The sequence below is a fragment of the Tenrec ecaudatus genome, chromosome 6, assembly GCF_050624435.1.
Source record: "Tenrec ecaudatus isolate mTenEca1 chromosome 6, mTenEca1.hap1, whole genome shotgun sequence".
NCBI lineage: Eukaryota > Metazoa > Chordata > Mammalia > Afrosoricida > Tenrecidae > Tenrec > Tenrec ecaudatus.
The window spans coordinates 21,340,492-21,361,178 of NC_134535.1; the positions used below are offsets into that span (position 1 = coordinate 21,340,492).

At 41.0% G+C, this 20,687-nt stretch overlaps 1 protein-coding gene across 2 annotated transcripts in view; it reads left to right on the forward strand.

Moving 5' to 3' along the window:
• SLC41A2 (solute carrier family 41 member 2) overlaps positions 1 to 20,687 on the forward strand; it is a 144,659-nt gene that overhangs the window by 95,559 nt on the left and 28,413 nt on the right. For both annotated transcript variants that reach the window (XM_075551057.1, XM_075551055.1), the window contains exons 9-10: positions 7,578 to 7,709; positions 11,180 to 11,328. In XM_075551057.1, coding sequence (XP_075407172.1) covers positions 7,578 to 7,709; positions 11,180 to 11,328 — 281 coding nt within the window. The remainder of the gene's footprint in view (positions 1 to 7,577; positions 7,710 to 11,179; positions 11,329 to 20,687) is intronic.

Here is a 20,687-nt window from a genome sequence, read left to right on the forward strand (position 1 = left end):
GTGATGAACAAGAACTCCAGGTCAGCACTCCCTAAAACCATCAGCCATAGAGATCCAAGGGCAGCACTTGCCCAGGGATAGAGCTCCCAAGGCAGGAAGGAATCGAGACAGACAAATGGAAACCGCAAACAGGGAGGCAGTGGGACGAACGCTTTCATATTGTGGGGATCGCAAGCAATGTCACAAATCAAGATATATATGAATTGTTGAACAAGGAACCAATTCTCTCTAAATTTTCACCGAAATCATAAGGAAGATAAAAAATAACCTGTACACGCTATCATCCCCTAGATTAGTTACTGATCTCACTGTTGAGAACCATAGGGTTTTCTTTTGTACATATGTTGCCATCATCATTTTCAAAAAATTTTCTTCCTACTTGAGCCCTGGTATCAACACCTCATTATTTAAATTCCCTCCCTCCCTCATAAACTCTCAATAATTTATAAGGGTTTTTTTCATGTCTTATACCAACCACTGTCTCCCTTCACCCACTTTTCTGTTGTTTGTGCTCCTTGGGGGCAGGGGGCGGGTTATATATCCATCGCGATCGGTTCCCCTTTCTCCCCTCACCCTCTTGGTGTTACTACTCTCAATATCGGTTCTGAGGGGTTTAATTTGTCCTGGATTCCTTGTGTTTCCAGCTCTTGTCTGTACCAGCGTACATGCTCTGGGCTAGCCAGATTTATAAGGTAGAATTGGGGTCAGGATAGTGGGGGGAGGAAACATTAAAGAACTAGAGGAAAGTTGTATGTTTCATTGGTGCTGCACTGAACCCTGACTGACTTGTCTCTTCCTTGTGACTCTTCTGTGAGGGATGTCCAGTTGTCTACAGATAGGCTTTGGGTCTCCACTCTGACCTCCCCTTCTTTCACATTGATGTGATTTTTTGTTCTGGGTCTTTGATGCCTGATACCTGATCCCATTGACACCTTATGATAACACAGGCTGGTGTGCTTCTTCCATGTGGGCTTTGTTGCTTCTCAACTAGATGGTTACTTGATTTTCAAATTGATTGAAAAGCCTTTCTTCTTAGTCCTTCTTAGCATGGAAGCTCTGCTGAGACCTGTTCAATATCTTAACAGCATGCACACCCTCACCGACAGCTCTAGGCTAGTTCAGAAGAGTTGATGTATTTGAATTATGGTGTTGAAAAAGAACATTGGATATATTGTGGATTGTCAGGAGAAAGACCAGTGTTGGAAGAAGTAACCCAGAATGCCTCCAGAAGCAATGATGGCAAGACTGTCTCTTACGTACTTTGTACATGTCGTCAGAGAAAGCAGTCCCGAGAGAAGGACATCATGATCGGTAAAGTGGAGGAGAGGGTCCAAAAGGTGACGGAGACAATGGTGCAAGCTTGGAAGCTGCTGTGATGCTGGCCACCCCCAGGACCTGGGAGACACCTGAGAACAGCAGCAGCAAAGACGCACTGTCAGTGACTTCTTCAATGTCGTGTCAACCTCATTAGCTTATTCGAGCATCGGCACCCAAATTTACCCTACATACTCAAACATAATCCAACCCGAGTATAAGCCGAGGTACCTAATGATTGCCTGGGAAACCAGAAAAGCTGATTGACTCGAGTATAAGCCTAGGGTGGAAAATCCAGAAGCCACTGGTGAGTTTCAGTAATCAAAACAAATGAAAATAAAATTACTAAAAATTGAGACATCAGTGGGGTAATGTATTTAAATATTTATTTTAAATAAAAGGGCAAGTCATTTAACATTAGTAAACCAGCACAGTAAGTGGAAAATAGGTTCAACAAAAACATTAAGGAATCAACAATGATACCTTAAGAGTACTATTCCCTGAGCTCAATCAGCAGCAAAGCTAAAATGTAAAGAGTTAAAATCCTTCAAAACTGGATTCCTCTTCATCATCCGTATCCCAATGCAGAGCTTCAGCTGATGTGAGGTCATCATAGACGCTGTCCTCACTGGGGTACCACTGACCCGTGTATAAGCCGAACCCCAGTTTTTCAGCACATTTTTTGTGCTGAAAAACTCGGCTTATACATGAGTATATACAGTAGGTGCTATGCATCCCGAGGACTTCACCAATTATCTAGTGCATTGACAGCTGTTTTTACAAATGTTGTTAATATATGTGAGATTCTTTGTAGGTGATTTTTCAGTAATGCAATTAGTCTCTGAAAAACTTAAGTAATTTAAAAGAAATCCTGATGGACTGCCTCTTAGAAATATAATGTATGTCAAAATAGGAAGAAACATTTTTGACATTAATGATAGCAATTCCAAGATAATAATGCTGCTGTAGTTTAATATCACCACATTGTGATAACACCATGGGACGGTCAAAGCTTAATTAGTTTCTTCACTAATGATGTTGTGTACTTACAAATTGTATTCACCTCATCTAGAAACATTACAGGTGTTGCTTTCTAAATTGTCCGTTTCTTTCATTTTTAGTTTGGTGCAATTGCAAGCTTACTTACGTCTGTTTCTGGACTACAGGGTGAGGCAGGCCAGGGAGGGCAGAGAATAAGTGATCAGCTGATTATAAAATTTATTTTTGTTTTACTACTCCACATTTTAACTGTCATTGGTTATAAAGAAATGATAAAACATAATTCTGCAAAGTTCGACCAGCAAATTTGTGATTATCAGAGGCGATCTACAGCTAATTAGTAGGCTTTTTCGTCAAACTCAATCCAAGGGAAGTTTCAGACAGAGTAGATCTTCTCAGGTGAACAGCTGTTTTCTGCATTTGCATCTAAGTGTTTGATAGCTAAGGAAACCCTACTCAACCATTCTCTTAGGAGAACCCCCAGAGTAAATGGGAATGAGAAGACTGCCAACCATGCGTTCCCCTGGTGAAACCTCTACCACCGGAAACTGTACCTGAAGGCAGTCCTTGTCCCCGCATGAAGTGTCATTCTTAACATTAGAGGTTTCTCCCTTTTGGAGACTATGAAGGGAGATCCACGGGAGATTGCAAGCTTACTGCCATCGAGGTGATACTGACTCACAGCGACTCAGTAGGACAGGGTAGAACTGCCCCTGAGTTTCCCAGACTGTTCACAGGAGTGGAGAGCTCCAACTTTCTCCCATGGGGCCACTGGTGTTTTGAACTCCCAACCATGTAGTTAGCAGCCCCAAGTGTAACCACTGTACCACCAGGGCTCCTATGAAGACAGATCCATTCTTTTTGGTCTACCCCTAGACACCCTTTAACTTCTCTGTTTCTAGAATGTGTTGATTAATATGCTTCCAGTTAGAGGCCTAAGAATCCGGTCTTATTTATGCACTCTTCTTCAAATATGCACCAGTACATGCCAATTATTCAGTGTGTTAGCCTAATCGTTTATGTTAGGAAGTGAGTTTAGATTCAGAAAATCCAGACTTTTCTAAGCATAACTAACTTCTAATAGAAAGTTTCACTGAGTAAGCAGAAGGCAATTTAAGAGGTTATTTAAAATAATGGGCACCAAATGGAAGGAGGCGAGAGAGAAAATAAATATTTGTAAAAATTTAAAAATCGATACATAGATCATAGCACACACAGATACATGGGTAAAACAGATATGTAGGTAAACACATGTGTTTTATAACATATTACAGTAGCTTACAAAAATAGATTACCCAAAACACTCACATTCCATGCTTTCTATGTGCAAAGAATTAATCATCTAACAATAACCAGATAATTCTACTCTTTTTTTTTTAAAGACAGTTTCACCTTATCTGTTTGGGGAGAAAGTCTAGCTTAGTCCCCAGTAACCTAGACCAACAATGGTTGATGGTCCTGGCCAGACAGGATTGCCGCCTTCTGATTTTCTTGGGTGTCGTCAAATCTTTTGACTTTTAGCCCCTTGTCCAGATATATAGTTTTAATTGTTCTCTAGCTATTCTTGCTCAGAATCCCCCCTTCAGTATATTTAGTGTGATTTAAATGGAGTCCTGCATAAATTAATTTTAGGACTTCCAGTTCTTAATTTCTTTCATTGATGAAAAAGTTGAAGTTGTCAAGGAATTTCATTCTATTTGAATCAATCGATGAGCCATGGACGTAATAGTCAAGAAATGAAGCAATGTATTGCAGTGAGCAAACCTTCTACAAAAATAGCTCTTTAAACTTTCAGGAAATAAAGCTGTCACTTTGTTGGCTAAGGTGTGTTCTTCTCAAACCATAGTCTTTTGAATTGTCTCATGCATGTGAAAGCCCAATAATGAAAATGAAAGACAAAAAAGGATACATTTCAACTGAAGTTTTGGCAAAGAATATTAAATATAGTGTGGACTGCCAAAAGGATGAACAAATCAATCTTTGAAACAATACAAGGGACTAACGTGTACCTGACCCAAGCTGCGATCTTGTCAATCACTCCTAATGTGTGGGACAGCTGGACAGTGAAGCAAGGCTGAAAGAGAATGGGCACATTTGGATTGTGGTTTAGGCTAGGAATATGAATATATCATTGTCAACCAGAAGAACAAACCAGTCTGTGGTGGAAGAAGTACAACCAGACTGTTCCTTCGACGTGAAGATGGAGAGACTTGACCTAGCTGCTTTGGATATGGCATCAGGAAAGACCATTCATTGTGTTAAGAGGTCAGTGCAGTGAGATGGGCTGACACAGTGGCTGCAGCCGTGGGTTCAAGCACACTGAAGGGTGTCAGGTTGGTGGAGGACCAGGCAGTGTTTTGTTGGGTTACACATAAGGTACTATCTGGAGTCAACTCAGTGGGAACTGGCAACAGTGTTCAAAGTTCATTCTTTGAGTTTAAAACATAGGCCCAAGCCTAGGGAAATGGGATAGTTATTAGTGACTATGCGAACCAAGCCATGGTATTTTCAGTTGCCATATATGCATGTGAACTGTTGGACGTACAATTAGGAAGACTGGAGAAGAATCATTTGAATTATGGTATTGGCAAAGAATATTGAAAGTATCACGTACTGCCAAAAGTACAAACCAATCTGCTTAGAAGAAGTACAGCCAGAAGGCTCCTTAGAGGCAATGATGGTGAGATTTTGTCTCACGTACTTTGGACATGTTGTCAGGAGAGACCAATCCCTAGAGAAGGCCGTCTTACTGCTTGGTAAAATAGCATGGCCACAAACAAGACGGAAGCCTTTGGGAAGATGGGCTGTCCGAGGGGCTGCATGGACAGGCTCAAACAGGAGGCCGGCGGGGAGGGTGTGCAGAGCCAGACAGTGTTTTGTTCGTTCATGTAGGGTGGGTGTGGATTGGAACCAACTCCATGGCACCTAACAGCATTTAACATAATTTATAGATTTAGAAGTCATTCTTAAGTGAATTTTTCCCATAAGATAATCATTTTCACTTAGTTAACAAATATTTTTAAGCCACTGCTATGTATAGGCAATGGCCTAGGCTCTGGGGATGTATTTTTTATTCAGTGGTGGTGGATATTGTGCCGAGTCAGTTCCTACTCATAGTGATCCTATGCACAACAGAAGGAAACTGCCCAGCCTTGTGCCGTCCTCCCATTGTTATGTTTGAGCTCACTGTTGTTGAGAAATTGAGAGCTGTACAGCCCTTTTATTCTGATCAGTTGTTACTGTGGAGAACCGAGTTATTTGGATTAGTAATTGACCCAGATTTGACTTTAAGGGTTGTTATAATTCCTTTGATGCACTCAAACCAAAAACCCAACCCGTTGCCTCCAAGGTGATTCTGACTCAATGACCTGTAGGACAGAATCGAACTACCTCTACAGGGTGTCCAAGGCTGTGATCTTCCCAGAGTCCAGTCGCCATGTCACCAACCTTTTAGTTAGCCAGATGTTTAACCACCAACAGGGCCCATTCGGTGTACCATTACCTTCACATTTCTTTATCAGTTGGCTTTGGCTGCCTTCTGCGCAGTGCGAGGTGTGTCACCCTGGCTGTATGTCGGTGTCGGGGAGAATGGTTAGCTCTCTCTGCCCCCGCTCCTCTTCACTTGAGAGACTGCCAGTGCGCATTACTCAGTGCAAGGCTCTGGCCCCGACTTCGGCAGTCTGTGCTCTTCATCCTCGAGGGTAGGGCTTTCACAAGGTGGGGTTTCTTGCTTGCGTTGGCTCTTCCATGCCTCCGGCCCATCCCAGTCGTCTCATGGTCACCTGACGGAGACCTGTGGGAAATAACTGGTAGTAGGGGTGCGCTCCCTTTTGGTGTGGAGCCTTCAGGTATTCTAGACAGTCAACCAGCCAGCAGTCAGCACTGTGAAGGAATGGGAAAGTTGCCGTTCCTTTTTCCTACTGGCCTGTTTGTTCTGCCTGTACTTTGTCAAATGTAAAATTCTCTGTATCATTTTAGGATCAGTTTAATCCCTTGGCATGAATTCTTCCTTGGGGTATATCAGAGGATAATCCAGGTCGATAGGTGATTTGCTCACATTGTTTTTGTTTCTTTTCCATTGTTTGGATAAGCTTTGTCAAGTTGAATAAATCTATCTTATTTTTTCCTATTGTCGAGGTGACAAAAATGAAATGTCTTATAGGTCTATATCTTGGTTGTGATATAACTTTTTTAAAAAAGTGCTTGCTTCCTTTGATGCAAATATATTGGTGAATGCAGTAGACCATACAGGGAGCAAAGTTTTGAAAACATCTCAGAACCACACACCTGGAGGGAATGAGTTGCTGGGCCTTGAGATTTAGGAACACAGTCTCAAGGCCCAGCAAGGTTAATGGCAAGACAGTGCACAGAGACAATGCACTACAACCTTCCTTGGATGAATAGTGAGTGGGGTCTTAAAAGCTCATGAGCAGTCATCGAAGGTACGCCTACTGGTCTTTCCCTGTCCAGAGGAAGCAAGAGTGATAGAACAGAAAGGTACATGGAAGCAGTCCGTTAAATCAATGAAGCCTGCACACATCAGTCTGCACGATCCCGAGACCAAAGAACTAGAAGGTGTCCAGCTACTGCTACTGTCTGCTTGAGAAGATTCACACTAGAAGATCCTGGGTACGGTGGGAGATAAATAAGGAGCAGCACTCCAAGTCCTACAAGGGAGCATCCTTATGGGGTGACTAAACTGGTAGAGCCCCCGAGACTATGACCCTTAGCTTCCTACGATTCCATCATCAGCCAGGCAATAGGGCTACAAGAGAAGCCACTAGTGAGGGGAGAAAAATCGATCATTCTCTTCAACAGGGCAGCATTTGCCCACGGACAGGATCCCGAAGGGTTAGGAGAGGAGGAAGGATGGCAGCAGGAACAGGGAGGAGGTGGGAGTAATGACGGTACGTTGAGGGGGTGGCAGTGACGGAGATGAAACAAAGTGCATATGACCCGCTGTGTAGGAAATCGATGATGTACTACATAAACCTTCTCCCCAATTCACAGCAAGACGTTGGTTTTCTTATTATTACTTGCTTTGATCTACTTCCAGACCAGGCAGCAAGTCAGTCGTGAACAAATAATTATTTACTCTTTCAGGACAGTGCTTCGACACCGTATTAGTATCTCTTTCAACCTTAAATAAATAAACATTTCAGAAGAAAGCCTCGTCTTCATAGCCTGGGACGTGGCAAGCTGTCAGAGAGGTGCTTGTAAGTTTACAGTATGAGATCATGGCTTTGCGTTTCTTTATGTTTTAGGTATTGGTGGTAATTTGGTGGCCATTCAGGCTAGCAGGATTTCTACCTACCTGCATTTACATAGCATTCCCGGAGAACTGCCTGAGGAACCCAAAGGCTGTCACCATCCATTTAGAACTTTTTTTGGTCCAGGTATGTGCTTGAAAATTTTTGCTTATTTTGTCCCGGAAGCTGTGACTAGAAGAGATTATGGATAGGTAGCATTTGTTGAAAACCTGTTTTCTCAGGGGGGAGTAATGCAGTTTTTCTTTCTGAGGTCTTATTTCAGTGAACAAAACATTTTCATTAATTCAGCAGTTGCTGGAGAACATTTGTATAATTATTTTTCTCCCACTTTCATCCTTCTCTCAAGATACTTTGTGTGGATCAGGAGAGTGGAACTGCATGCACACAAAAAAGCATTGCTAGGGAATTGAGGGACATCTGTGTTCTACCTTTGGCATACTATTCTTGCAGGCCTTTCTAAATCCAGGCATTTAATCCCAAACAAGAGCACAGGAAATGACCCTAGTTGGAAGGAACGCTGCATTGCTGATATCAGCCAGGCATGTGCTTGCCAACAGCTAAGAGCACACAGGAGCAACAGTTGTGGGCATGGTGCAGGACCGGGCGGTGTTTCATTCTGTGGTACACAAGGTGGCTACGGGTCACCTAACAACAGTAGCAAGACCACAGTTGATATTGCTCAAAATTCATGTCACATTATTCCTTGGTGAAAAGACAAGTGAAACTGCCCAGCCTTATTATTATCAGCTCTCTTTAAATTCTTTTTTAATCGTTTTATTGGGGACTCTTACAGCTCTTATCACAATCTATAAATATATCCATGTGTCAAGCACATTTGTACATATGATGCCATTCTTTTCAAAACATTCTCTTAAAAAATTATTTTTAAATCATTTTATTGGGGGCTCGTACAACTCATCACAATCCATACATACATTGATTGTGTCAAGCACATTTGTACATTTGTAGCCCTCATCATTCTCAAAATATTTTCTTTCTACTTGAGCCCTTGGTATCAGCAACTCATTTTTCCCCTCCCTCACCCACCCTTCCTTCCTCACGAACCCGTGATAATGTATAAATGATTATTTTTCATATTTTTACACTGACTTATGTCTCCCTTTACCCACTTTTCTGTTGTCTGTCCCCCAGGGAGGGGGTTATATGTAGATAATTGGATCGGTTCTCCCTCTCTCCCTCACCTCTCCCTTACCCTCCTGGTCTCGCTACTCTCATTATTGGCCCTGAGGGGTTTATCTGTCCTGGATTCCCTGTGTTTCTACCTCTTGTCTGGTCAGATTTGTAAGGTAGAATTGGGATCATGATGGGGAGGAAGCATTAAAGAACTAGAGGAAAGTTGTGTGTTTCATCAGTGCTATATTACACTCTGACTAGTTAGTCTCTTCCTGGCGACCCTTCTGATTGGGATGTCCAATTGACTACAGATGGGCTTTAGGTCTCTACTCTGCCCTCTCCTTCATTCACATCAATATGAAAAAATTGTTTTGTTTTGGGTCTTTGATGCCTGATCCTCTCAATACCTCATCATCACACAGGCTGGTGTGTTTCTTCTATGTGGGCTTTGTTGCTTCTAAGCTAGATGGCCGCTTGTTTATCTTCAAACCTTTAAGACCCCAGATGCTATATCTTTTGATAGCCAGGCACCATCAGCTTTCTTCACCACATTGGCTTATGTACCTGCTTTGTCTTCAGCGATCGTGTCAGGGAAGGTGAGCAGCACAGAATGCTGGATTATTAGAACAAAGTGTTCTTGCATTGAAGGAGTACTTGAGTGGAGGCCCAGTGTCCATCTGCTGCCTTAATACTTCACAAATAAATATATGTACCTATACCTATTCCCCTATCCTTATATATAAATGTATTTACATATATACATGCCTATATTTAGACCTCTATAAAATGTGCTTTGCTTCCTTGTTCTTTCTTCTAATGTCTTTTATTTTCCTCTTCATTCACTATCATGTTCAGCCTTCATTCAGGTTTCAGTAATTTCTCTTGGCTATATTGCCCTTGATCAAGCCCCTCCAGGCATCCTATCCCCTCCTCGCCATCGATTTTAGATCACTTGCTCTTCCCTTGTCCCTTGGTTTGTTGGTACCCGCTTTCTTTCTCCTACCTCCCCCTTTGCCTTGTTCCTCCTAGCACCATTGGTCCCATTGTTTTCTTCTCCAGATTTTTTATCTCACTTGCACAAAAACAAGGCAAAACAAAATAACAACAACAAACCAACAGCAAAAAGAGAAAAGTCTATAAATAGTTCCAGGTCAGTCTGTTGACATATAGGAGTGTTTTCCAGTTGAGTCTGATGTGGCACCATGCCCTGGCCCCAAAGTCTTTTTGGTATTCCGTGGGGACTTCCTGCTGGTCCACTGCACGCTCTTAGTGTTTTACTCTAACTGGTGTGGTAGGGTCAGATCGGACACAACTCTTGCATCGTGTCTCCACTGCTGCCCCCTGTGGTGCTATGAGTCAGTGCAGGAGGTCATGTCTCCTGGTAGGGCAGGTCCTATGGTTCTCTCTGTCCATTGGCTGCTCTGAGCAGGAATATCACTGTCAGACTTGGTGGGCCGGGATGTGTTTCACTCTTTCTCCTTCCCTCTTTATTTGCTCCTGATCAGAAGCGCCCCTCTCCCTGAGCTGCAGCTGCAGTGCTGTCCTCTGAAGTCCATCCTTCTGGGAAGGGGTGAGAGGGTCCACATAGTTGGGATTGGGACCTGCCCCGCAGACCCCTCTGTGGGTTCCTTGCTTCATGCTGGTATGTTGCTTTCATGTCTTGGCGCACCGGGTTGAAGTCTGGGCCCTCTCTCTCTCTCCTGTGTCAGCAATCTTTAAAATAATAATTACAATGAAAATATTTTTCATACTTGACACATTTTCTATTTTCTCTTAAGATGGGAATTACTGTTAATTTTGTAGGGATGATAAAAAGACAAAACTATTTGTTTTAGGGATCCAAGAATGAACTATGAACCTAGTATACTCATGAGAAAGTTTTTACTAACAAAAAAGAAACAGTAAACCTGAATCCATTTCATGTATTTGGATTCCCATGAAATTTAAAAACAAAATCAATTGGAGAACAGCTATTCTTCACATAGATGTGGAGAGGCAGTGAGATAGGCTAAGCATTAGGCCGCTAACCCAAAGCTGGCAATTCCAGCCCACCAGCCACTCCCACAGAGAGAGGAGGCTGACCGCTCCGGTAAAGATTCCCAGTATTGGGCACCCAGTGGGGCAGCTCTTCTCTGCCCAGTAGGGTCACTGTGAACCGGAAATTACCCAGCAGTGGTGGGTGTCATTATAATTGCAATGCTTAAGATGAAATTAAAGTATGACCAATGTTCTCCATAACAAAATTTTTATCAGTCACTTTCATTTAACTCTATGATATAGGGAATTTTCAAAGAACAAAATGAATTGTGAAGAATTGAAATGTACTTGCAGCAGTTGAATTTTATATGTTGCTGTGCATTATAGTATGTAACTAGAATGTAATCCTCAGACGTTGATAGCTGCGGCTTACCACTAGCTAAAATATGATTGTATTTTACTGATACTTACGTTTTCTCTTCTAGGAGTAAATAATAAGTCTGCCCAAGTTCTGCTGCTTTTAGTGATTCCTGGACATTTAATTTTCCTCTACACTATTCATTTGATGAAAAGTGGTCATACCTCTTTGACTGTAATCTTCATAGTAGTATTCTTATTTGCTGCTGTATTACAGGTAAGAGCTGGAAATATCTTGAAACATAAATTTAAGGGCCTGTTGTATATTTTAACTTTTCAAAAAGTCAACTGAATGCCTTTATATTTTATTTGCTTTATAAAATAAGCTCAGGGTGACTTCTGATAAGATCTGGTAAATGGAACATCTAATTTGTCTTACTTTAGATTATAATTAGCAATTCGGAGAAAGTCTGGTTTTAAGTGAACTTCAAAACTAATATTCACAGTTATTATTATAGAAGGTAATTGATGTTATAATTAATTTATAGCTTGTTAATAGTATTAGCATGAATTCCTCAACATTTTAATCCTATTACTTATTTATACAATATATGGTTCAATCTGACAGAAATTAAGAACTGGTTCAAATACAGATCATACCTTCATGAATCTTTGACCTAATAGAAGCAATATGTGGTTGAACATTTAGCGGCTAACCTCGAGGCTGGTGCTGGGACCACCTGTCCTTCTGTTGGAGCAAGATGTGGCTCCAGCTTTGGAAACCCTAAGTAGCAGTTCTGTGCTGTTCCACAGGCTTGCTGTGAAAACTCACCCACTGGCATCAAGTTGATTTCATCTCATAACAACCCTGTGCGGCAGCCCAGAACCTGCTCCATAGGGTCTCGGAAGCTATAAGTCATAATGAAAGCAGACTGGCCCCCTTTTCTCTCCAGGTGTGGTTGGCTGGTAGATGCTCATTACTAACCACTGCCCCGCCAAAGGTAACTGCAAGTTCGAATTAGCTCTACAGCAATGGTTTATAATTGTTATAACCGCATAGTTATAAATTCTGAAATACATTATATTTTACGGAGTACTTTCACATACATTAATTTTTTTTCAATAACCGTGATGATGTTACTATAAGAAGGTAAGTCAAAAAGTATTGCCATGGGGGTTCCAATTTATACATGCACAGGTTTATTCCAAACAAAAATATGTTTAAACATGGTTGCAATGAGTGGATGGCATCCGACACGTCCTCTCTGCAGTATACTTTTTTATTAGGCTACCCACAAATGAAAATGGTCTAATCTAAACAGTGGCATCAGAGTGAATCTGCTGGGCCAGTTAAGTGAGGGCTAAGAGGTCAGTTCAAAAGGTTATTTTTAAAGATGATGATGACTCTTTGGGGGAACTCCAAAAGGGTGATCTTGATAGATTTTCTTAAAGGCAAAGGATGCCCACGGGTTTGTTATGAATAAGTTTTAAGAAAACAGAAGGTTATGATTGGTAAGAGAAAGGCTGGAAAATTGCACTGAGGATTGTTTTTCTATCATGACAATGAACCTGCTCATTCTTTGAGGGTAGCAAGGGCCGTCCTATGAGAATTTTACTGGGGAATCTTTATCCCATCCACCCTATAACCCTGGTCTTGTTCCTTCGGATTTCTTTTTGTTCCCCAACTCAAAGAGTGCTTCAGGGAGTACTGTTTGAACCCCTTGAGGATGCCCAAATGCCCAGAGAGGACACAGCACAAGGCACAGCATTGCTGACATCAGGTTGGTCTTTGCTAAAAGCTGGGGATTCCAGAGGATATTTACTTGTGAATTACTAATTACACAAAGGCATTCAACTGTCTGGATCATAAAAAAACTATGGATAACATTGAGAAGAATGGGAATTCTGGACCACTTCAGTGTGTTTATATAAAATCTGCACATAGACCTAGAGGCAGTAATTCAAACAAAATAAGGGAATTCTGAATGGTTTAAAATCAGGAAAGGTGTGTTTCCAGGTTGTGTTCTTTCACCATACGTAGTTCAGCTGTATGCTGAACAAATAGTCCAAGAAGCTATCCTAGATGAGAAGAACATGGTATCAAGATTGGAGGAAGGCTTAGTAGTAGCCTGCAGTATCAAATGACACAACCTTACTAAAACCAAAAAGTATAAAAGCAATTACTGATGAAGATCAAAGACCACAGACATTGGTGTGTAAAGAAAACTAAAATCCTCACAACCGGACTAATAGACAACATCATCATAAGTGGAGAAGAGATTTTACTTCCTTGGATCCACAAGCATTGGTCATGGGTGTAGCAGTGAAGAAATCAAACCATGTATCACGTTGTGAAAATCTGCCAAAGACTCCTTGAGAGTGTTAAAAGGCTAAGATGTCACTTCAAGCCCCAAGCCATGGTGTTTCCAGTCACTTCACCTGGGCACGAAAGCGGACCAATGAATGAGGAAGAAAAGGGGGGAAATGGATGCATTTGAATGATGGGATTAATGAAGAATATTGACTGTCCATGGCTTTCCAGAGTGAACAGTTCTGTCTTAGAAAAGGTTCCTTAAAAACAAGGTCTGCGAGACTTTGTTTTTGACTTTCGGCGTGTCATCAGGAGGGGTGAGTTCCTACATAACTCCATCATGCCTGGTAAAGCAAAGGGTTAGCAAAAATGATGCAGACCCTTAGTGCGATGGATTGATACAGTGGCTGCAACAGTGGGCTCAAACATCTTAATTGTGAGAACGGCGCAGAGTTTGGCAGTGTTTTGTTCTCTGTACCTAAGTGGAGCCAACTCACTGGCACCTCACAACAACCATCAAAGAGCACAGAATTCTTTGGGAGAAGTTAGAGGGATAGAAACAATGCTTTCAGAGGTGTCTAGACCTAGATGAAGGATATGTCAAAAATAGATTCCCATTTTGGTACCTTTATTTGAAATAAAGTTCTGTGGTTTTATAGCAATACTTTTTGACTTATCCTGGTATACCTCTCCCAACATTACAGCAAGAAATTTTAAAAAGAATTGGCAGACTATTTAACAAGTAGCAAGTTCACAGAAATAAATTTCTTCCACCTGGAAGAATCAGAAGAGGATTGTGTCTCACAAACTGGCTCTTAAACTCAGTTAGCACAGTCTTCTGTCTTCCTGAGACTGACACATAGAAGTAGGCTGGAACAGCACATGCATTTTCCCGTCAGATGTACTTTTTCTTTCACAATCAGTTCTCCCCCCGCCCCCGTAATCTATATATGCCCACCGTCAAAAGACTCGGTAGTTTTATAAAGCTTGTTAAGGAAAAGTGGCTCTTCTTGGCTGCCATCCATTTTCTACTCTCTACAAGCAGTTCTTTTAACGATTTCCTTGAGTATTTACTCATAATAATTAATATGTTATGTTTTTACAAAATTTAGATTTTATCCATTCATAACGAGATAGAAGGATTTAGCTTTCTTTCACTTCCCCCCATGCCTCTAGCAGTCCTGAGCCATCATTCTCTCAGGAGAACTGTCTCTACATTTTGGCTACCTTAACACTCCTTTTACATTAAGTTTGCTGTTCCAACAGAGCCGTGAGGAAGTCTGACTGCCCTGGCCCTCCAGTGTTGCTTTTCCTAGCATGTGCTGCCACTTGTAACTGTCTCGTTTTCTTCCTTGCTTCGTCTTCTCCCCGTCTATCACTCACACACTGCCAAACTCTCCCCCAGTAGTCCAAATCTCTTCTCACTGTGGGGACTCAGCCAGCTTCTCCTCACCAGTATGGTAGCTCTATCCATTTTGGAGTGATTTCTGACCAGGCCTTCTGTACAACTATTGTCTTGGGATATCTCTTCTCCATAACCCTGAAGAGGCTTTTTGTCTCTTAAATACACACTCGCACACACACATTTAAAAAAAATTATTTTATTGTGGGATTGTACAATTCTTATCACAATCCATACATACATCCACTGTGTCAAGAACATATGTACATTTGTTGCCATCACCATTCTCAAAGCATTTGCCTTCTACTTGAACCCTTAACATGTGCTGCTCATTTTCCCCCTCCCTCCCCACTGCCCCCTACCTCATGAACCCTTCATAACTCATAAATTATTATTATTTTGTTATATGTTACACTGTCCGAGGTCTCCCTCTGCCCTCTGCTGTCCATCCCCCATGGAGGAGGCTATTTGTAGATTCTTGTAATTAGTTCCCCCTTTCTACTCCACATTCTCTCCACCCTCCAGGCATCACTACTCTCACCACTGGTCCTGAAAGAGTCATCTGTCCTGGATTCCCTGTGTTTCCAGTTGTTATCTGTACCAATGTACATCCTCTGGTCTAGCCAGATTTGTAAGGTAGAATTGGGATTATGATAGTGAATGGGGTGGGGGGGTGTGGAGGAAGCATTTAAGAGCTAGAGGAAAGTTTTATGTTTCATCGTTGCTGCCCTGCACCCTGACTGGCTCATCTCCCCACAACCCTTCATTAAGGGAGTGTCTGGTTAGCTACCGATGGGCTTTGAGTCTCCACTCTGCACTCACCCACATTTACAATGATAGATTTTTTTGTTTCTTGGTGCTTGATACTTGATCCCTTCGACAGCTCGTGGTCCCATAGGCTGGTGTTGTTCTTCCATGTGGGCTTTGTTGCTTCTGAACTAGATGGCCACGTGTTTATCTTCAAGCCTTTAAGACCCCAGATGCTATCTTTTGATAGCCGAGTACCATCAGCTTTCTTCACCACATTTGCGCTTATGCACTTGTTTCCCTTCATTGATCGTATCAGGAAGGTGGGCACCCACTGATATGATTTTTAGTTCTTTGATGTTTGATAACTGGTCCCTTCTAAACCTCGTGGTCAGCCAAGCTAGTGTGCTTCTTCCATGTGAGCCTTGATGCTTCTCAGCTACATGGCCGCTTGTTTATCAAGCCTTTAAGACCCCAGATGCTATATCTTTTGATAGTCGGGCACTGTCAGCTGTCTTCACCACGTTTGCTTATGCACACATTTTTCTTCAGCAATCGTGTCTGGAAGGTGTGCATCCTGGAATGCCAATTTAATAGAACAATGTGTTCGTGCATTGAGTAAGTGCTTGAGTGGAGGCCCAATGTCCATCTGCTGCCTTAATACTAAACCTATAAAAGTATGCACATAGATCTGTTTCCCCACCTCTTATATAAATATATTTACATATGTACATGCCAGTATTTGGACCTCTATAAATACCCTTTGTCACCTAGTTCTTTCCTCTATTTCCTTTTACTTTCCTCTTGTCCCACTATCAGGCTCAGCCTTCATTTGGTTTCAGTAATTTCTCTCGGTTACCTTGCCCTTGCTGAATCCCTACCAGGTCTCTCACACCTTTCTTGCCACTGATTTTGGATCACTTGTTGCTCCCCTGTCCCTGGGTCGGTCAGCACCACTTCCTTACCCCCACTTCCCCCTCTCCTGTGTCCCCCTGGAACCATTGGTCCTGTTGTTTTCTCCTCCAGACTATTCATCCAATCTATCTTATCTAGATAGACCTGTAGAGATAATAATATGCACCAAAAAATCAAGCCATAGCAAGATAGGTGATGAGAACACAGCGACAACAAAACAGGAAACCAATTACACATAGAAGAATAAATTAATTAAAAGAGAAACATTTTAAAAGAAAAACCTGTAAATCAAGGTCTGGTTTTTTATCTCTAGGCGTGTCCTTCAGTCAGGTCCAATGGGGTACCATGCTTTGGCCCCAGAGTCTGTCCTTTGTACTCCCTCGGGGGCTCCCTGCTCTGCTCCCATGGTTGCACGCACACATTTTAATGTGTAAGTTTCCATTTCTGGGCTTCTATTATTGGGTTCTCTTGTTTTGTAGAAATATATTCTTGAGTAGATTCCTGAGAAAGATGTATTAAACAAATGTATAAACATGTATCTTTCCTGTGTTGTAAGATGCCATAAGTTGCCCTCTTAGTTAATAAATTGGCTGGATATCCTATCCAGTTTCCTTTGGAATTTCGCAGACATAGTTTTGTTGCCTTTAACATCCTGTGTTACCATTGAGAGGAATAGGCGCTGTCTGGACTCCTGATCCCATTTTACACAATTTCTTTTGTCTTCCTAGAAGCTTGTAAGATCTTCTCGTTTTTCCTGTTGCCCTTACATTTCGTGTCCATATACCCTGGTTTGGGTTTCGTTTGTCTTTTGTTGCTGGGCAGTGACCCTTTCAATCTAATATGCATGGTCTTCAGTCTGAGGAAAATTTCTTGGATTATTTCCTTTATGATTTTTCTTTCTGCTTTTCCTCTTCTTTCCAGAAATATTATTTGTTTTCTGGAATTCCTGCCTTTTCTGTCTCACTTTGTTTCACTGCCCTTTTTTCCTCTCTTTCTGGCACACTTCCAGGCCCTTTCTCTGTTCTCCTAGTGGGATTTCAGGAGCCTGTCATTGAACACATGAGCTTAACTCTCCTTCATGTGAAAGGCTTTTTATTTTAAAACTTAAGGAAATCCCTTTTGCTTTCTAATTATATGATCACTATAATACGTACACAAATTATAAACATTATAAAGCTCCACTTTTGCACTTCCATTCCTCAGAGCCCATCACTGAGATGTTTTAGCATTTTCACTTTGTAAGCATTCAAGTAAAATATGTAAACTTGTCATTTATAGTTCATCTCTCAGACTTTCACTAGTGAAAGCTGAGGATTTTTATAATTCTTCATCTTTTTCATAGTTACATCTAAGTCTTTTGTTAATAGAGTTTTTGTTATCATAACTATGTAACCATTTACTATTGAGCTAGATAATGTATTATGACTATTTTTCCTTTCTTGAATATGGTATTTTTCTTGGACGTAATAATGATACCTTTTTAATTTTCATCATTATCCATAATCTTGTCTTTAAAATTTCCTAACAATTCCAGTTTCATTTTGGCTTCTGGGCATGGCTTCTTGCTAATCTCCCGATAACCTTGATTTGGTTCCTCCTGCAGTGAGGATCCCTAACCCCTTAAGAAAAGAGATGAATTCCAATAAATCTTTGAAGGGCTGGCCTTTGAGGATCTAACACACAGGAACAAGGGTGGGGGAGGGATAGGATATTATTCCAGTGGAAAGGAACTGATAACAGTGGTGGGAATGCTGTTAGGGTGCTTCATGTATGTTGTTCTAAGAGCTGTTTGCATGTATTAATTCACTCTCACAGCGAATTCACTCTCAGAAAAACTGTAACATTTGTTCTTCTGTTTTAAGTCAGAGTCATTTCAAAGTGGGGAGTACATGCAGAAGTGTATAATGTGTAGGAAGAAAGGATGAAAACTTCTATTTAAATTTTTTATCTTATTTGCTTAAACTGTTTCTTTTCCTCAATTTTTATAATTGTGTAGTCATAAACAGCAGTGTTTTAAAAGTATGCTTAAGCATCTTATACTGATGGGGCTTCATAATCTAAAACTTGCAGAGAGGTTACAGAGGTAAAGCTTACTGAGACAGGATAGCACTTGCGCCAGATGCACAGGATCTGACTGAGTGGAGGAGGTAAGGCGGGAAAGGTAGATTCAGGCTGCCCTGTAGAGAAGCCTTACTACCATCTGAGAGAGTTTAGGGTCTATCCTTAAAATAACAGAAACTCTTAAAATATGATTGAAAATGTTAACTCTACTGTAGTGATATCTTAAGACGCCCTGGTGGTGTAGTATATATTTATTGTGCATTGATTGGGCTGCTAACCTAGGGTCAATAGTTTGAACTCACCAGTGGCTCCGCTCCCCAGGAGGACAACAAGGCTGTCTGATCCTTGAAGATTTATAGCCTCAGAAATCCACAATGGCAGTTCCACACGTTCCCGTAGGGTGTTGTGAGTCAGAATCGGTTTGATGGCAGTAGAGTTTGGAGTTGGGTTTAGTAATGATTTATAGTACCTTATATTTTATTAAAAGTTACCCAGCAAATTGTTCGTCCATTTTTTCATTAAATCATTCTAGACGGGAGGATGGTGTTTAAGTCTTAGAAGGAGTAAACGCGAGCTTTATCCTTAAAGTCTAACAATCTAGAAGAAAGACTACTATATGAACAAATAATTATATGATAATGGGACATAATATAAATGCTAGCTATCACTCTGTGTAAAGTGCTTTCCGAGCTTGGAAGAGAAAGCAGCGCACTGTACCTGGGGAGTCATATTTCTCTGCTGGGGACAATGATTATTTCAAATACTGTTTGTATTACTGGCTGCTTTTATTGCTGTAGTTGATACGGTCATTTATTATAATTTATGTTCGATGGTGTTCTCCGTGTCTATAAATATTATGAAAAAGATGCATTCCTCAACCCCCTGGCAAATACTGAAGAGACCGTCCTTCGGTGTGTTGAGAAACATGAATGTCTCTAAAGCATGCTCCAGTTTGTAACACTACCTCTTAGCCTCGTGGATTGCTTGAACATTCATATTTACAATGCTGTGCTAAGATGCCATCTTGCATCCTTTCACTTAAGCTGGTGGAGGACATAAGTAATTTTTCTGAGTTTATTTTAAATGGGGATTTAAACTTATACTCACAGTATACCTGCATGCCCTTTTATTAACCGCTGTTCTAAATTCTTAGCAGTATAAGGTTGAAAAACCAGAGTGGAGGCAAGAATAATTACTCACTCTCTTTCTCAGTTACCCCTTCTAGAAACTGGGAGGAATAGTAGTACCTACTTTGTAAGCTATTTTGAGAATTAAATGAGCTAATTTTATAAAACTTTATAAGTAGTAGGTCCTATATACGTATTAGCTGTTTTATCAATTTTATTATTGTTATACTTAAATATAAATTATAAATGGCTAGTTTATTTTTAGTCTTGTAATGTTGTTGGAATTTTATGTGTTTTAGCTCACTCCCCCTCCTAGTTAGCTCTCTGTCAGAGTAGATGTATGGATGTATAGCTGGACACTGTGTTATTACATCACAAACCCTTTGGAAGCTGTAGTTAGATTAGAGACCTTTACTTTCCCCTGCCTGCTTCATTCAGCCCAGGGATGGACGGAACAAAGACAAAGACTCTTTGTCAACATAGGCGGCAACATGTGGTTCACATGCTGCTGCCCCCTTATCTGAGTTGTATTTAAGCCTTGCCTTAAGTTCTACTCTTAGTCAACTCTTCCCATGTATAAAACTCTTCCCCTCTCTAAACTTCAGTTTGGCGGGGTATTATATAGTAAGATTTTAGAGCGCATATTTAATTTCTCCCCAGATAGATTCCTATCTCCTTGAGGATAGAGAACCCCTTTTTCCCTTTGTTATTTCTCACAGCACATGATATAGTGGTTTCTGTTCTTAATGCTTAATGCTTAATTCTCTTCTCAGAATAATATTCTTTGAAGAGTCTTTCTTACCTACTTACCCAGCCTGCTAAATGAAGAAATATTTTGAAAGGAAACTTGATATTCAACTTACTTACAATGATGTTGTAATGTGCATTCACCAGTATTTTCGCCTATGTCATCTCTCCCAGGAAGCCTCTCCTGAATACCTAATTTAGCTTAAATGTTGTAATTCTCTGCTCCTATAACAGACTCCATAATCCCAACCTTCCCACATTTTACTAACATTATCTAGAGGCAGGGCCTTTGTTTTATTCCTTTAACACTCAACTTCATTCTGTTG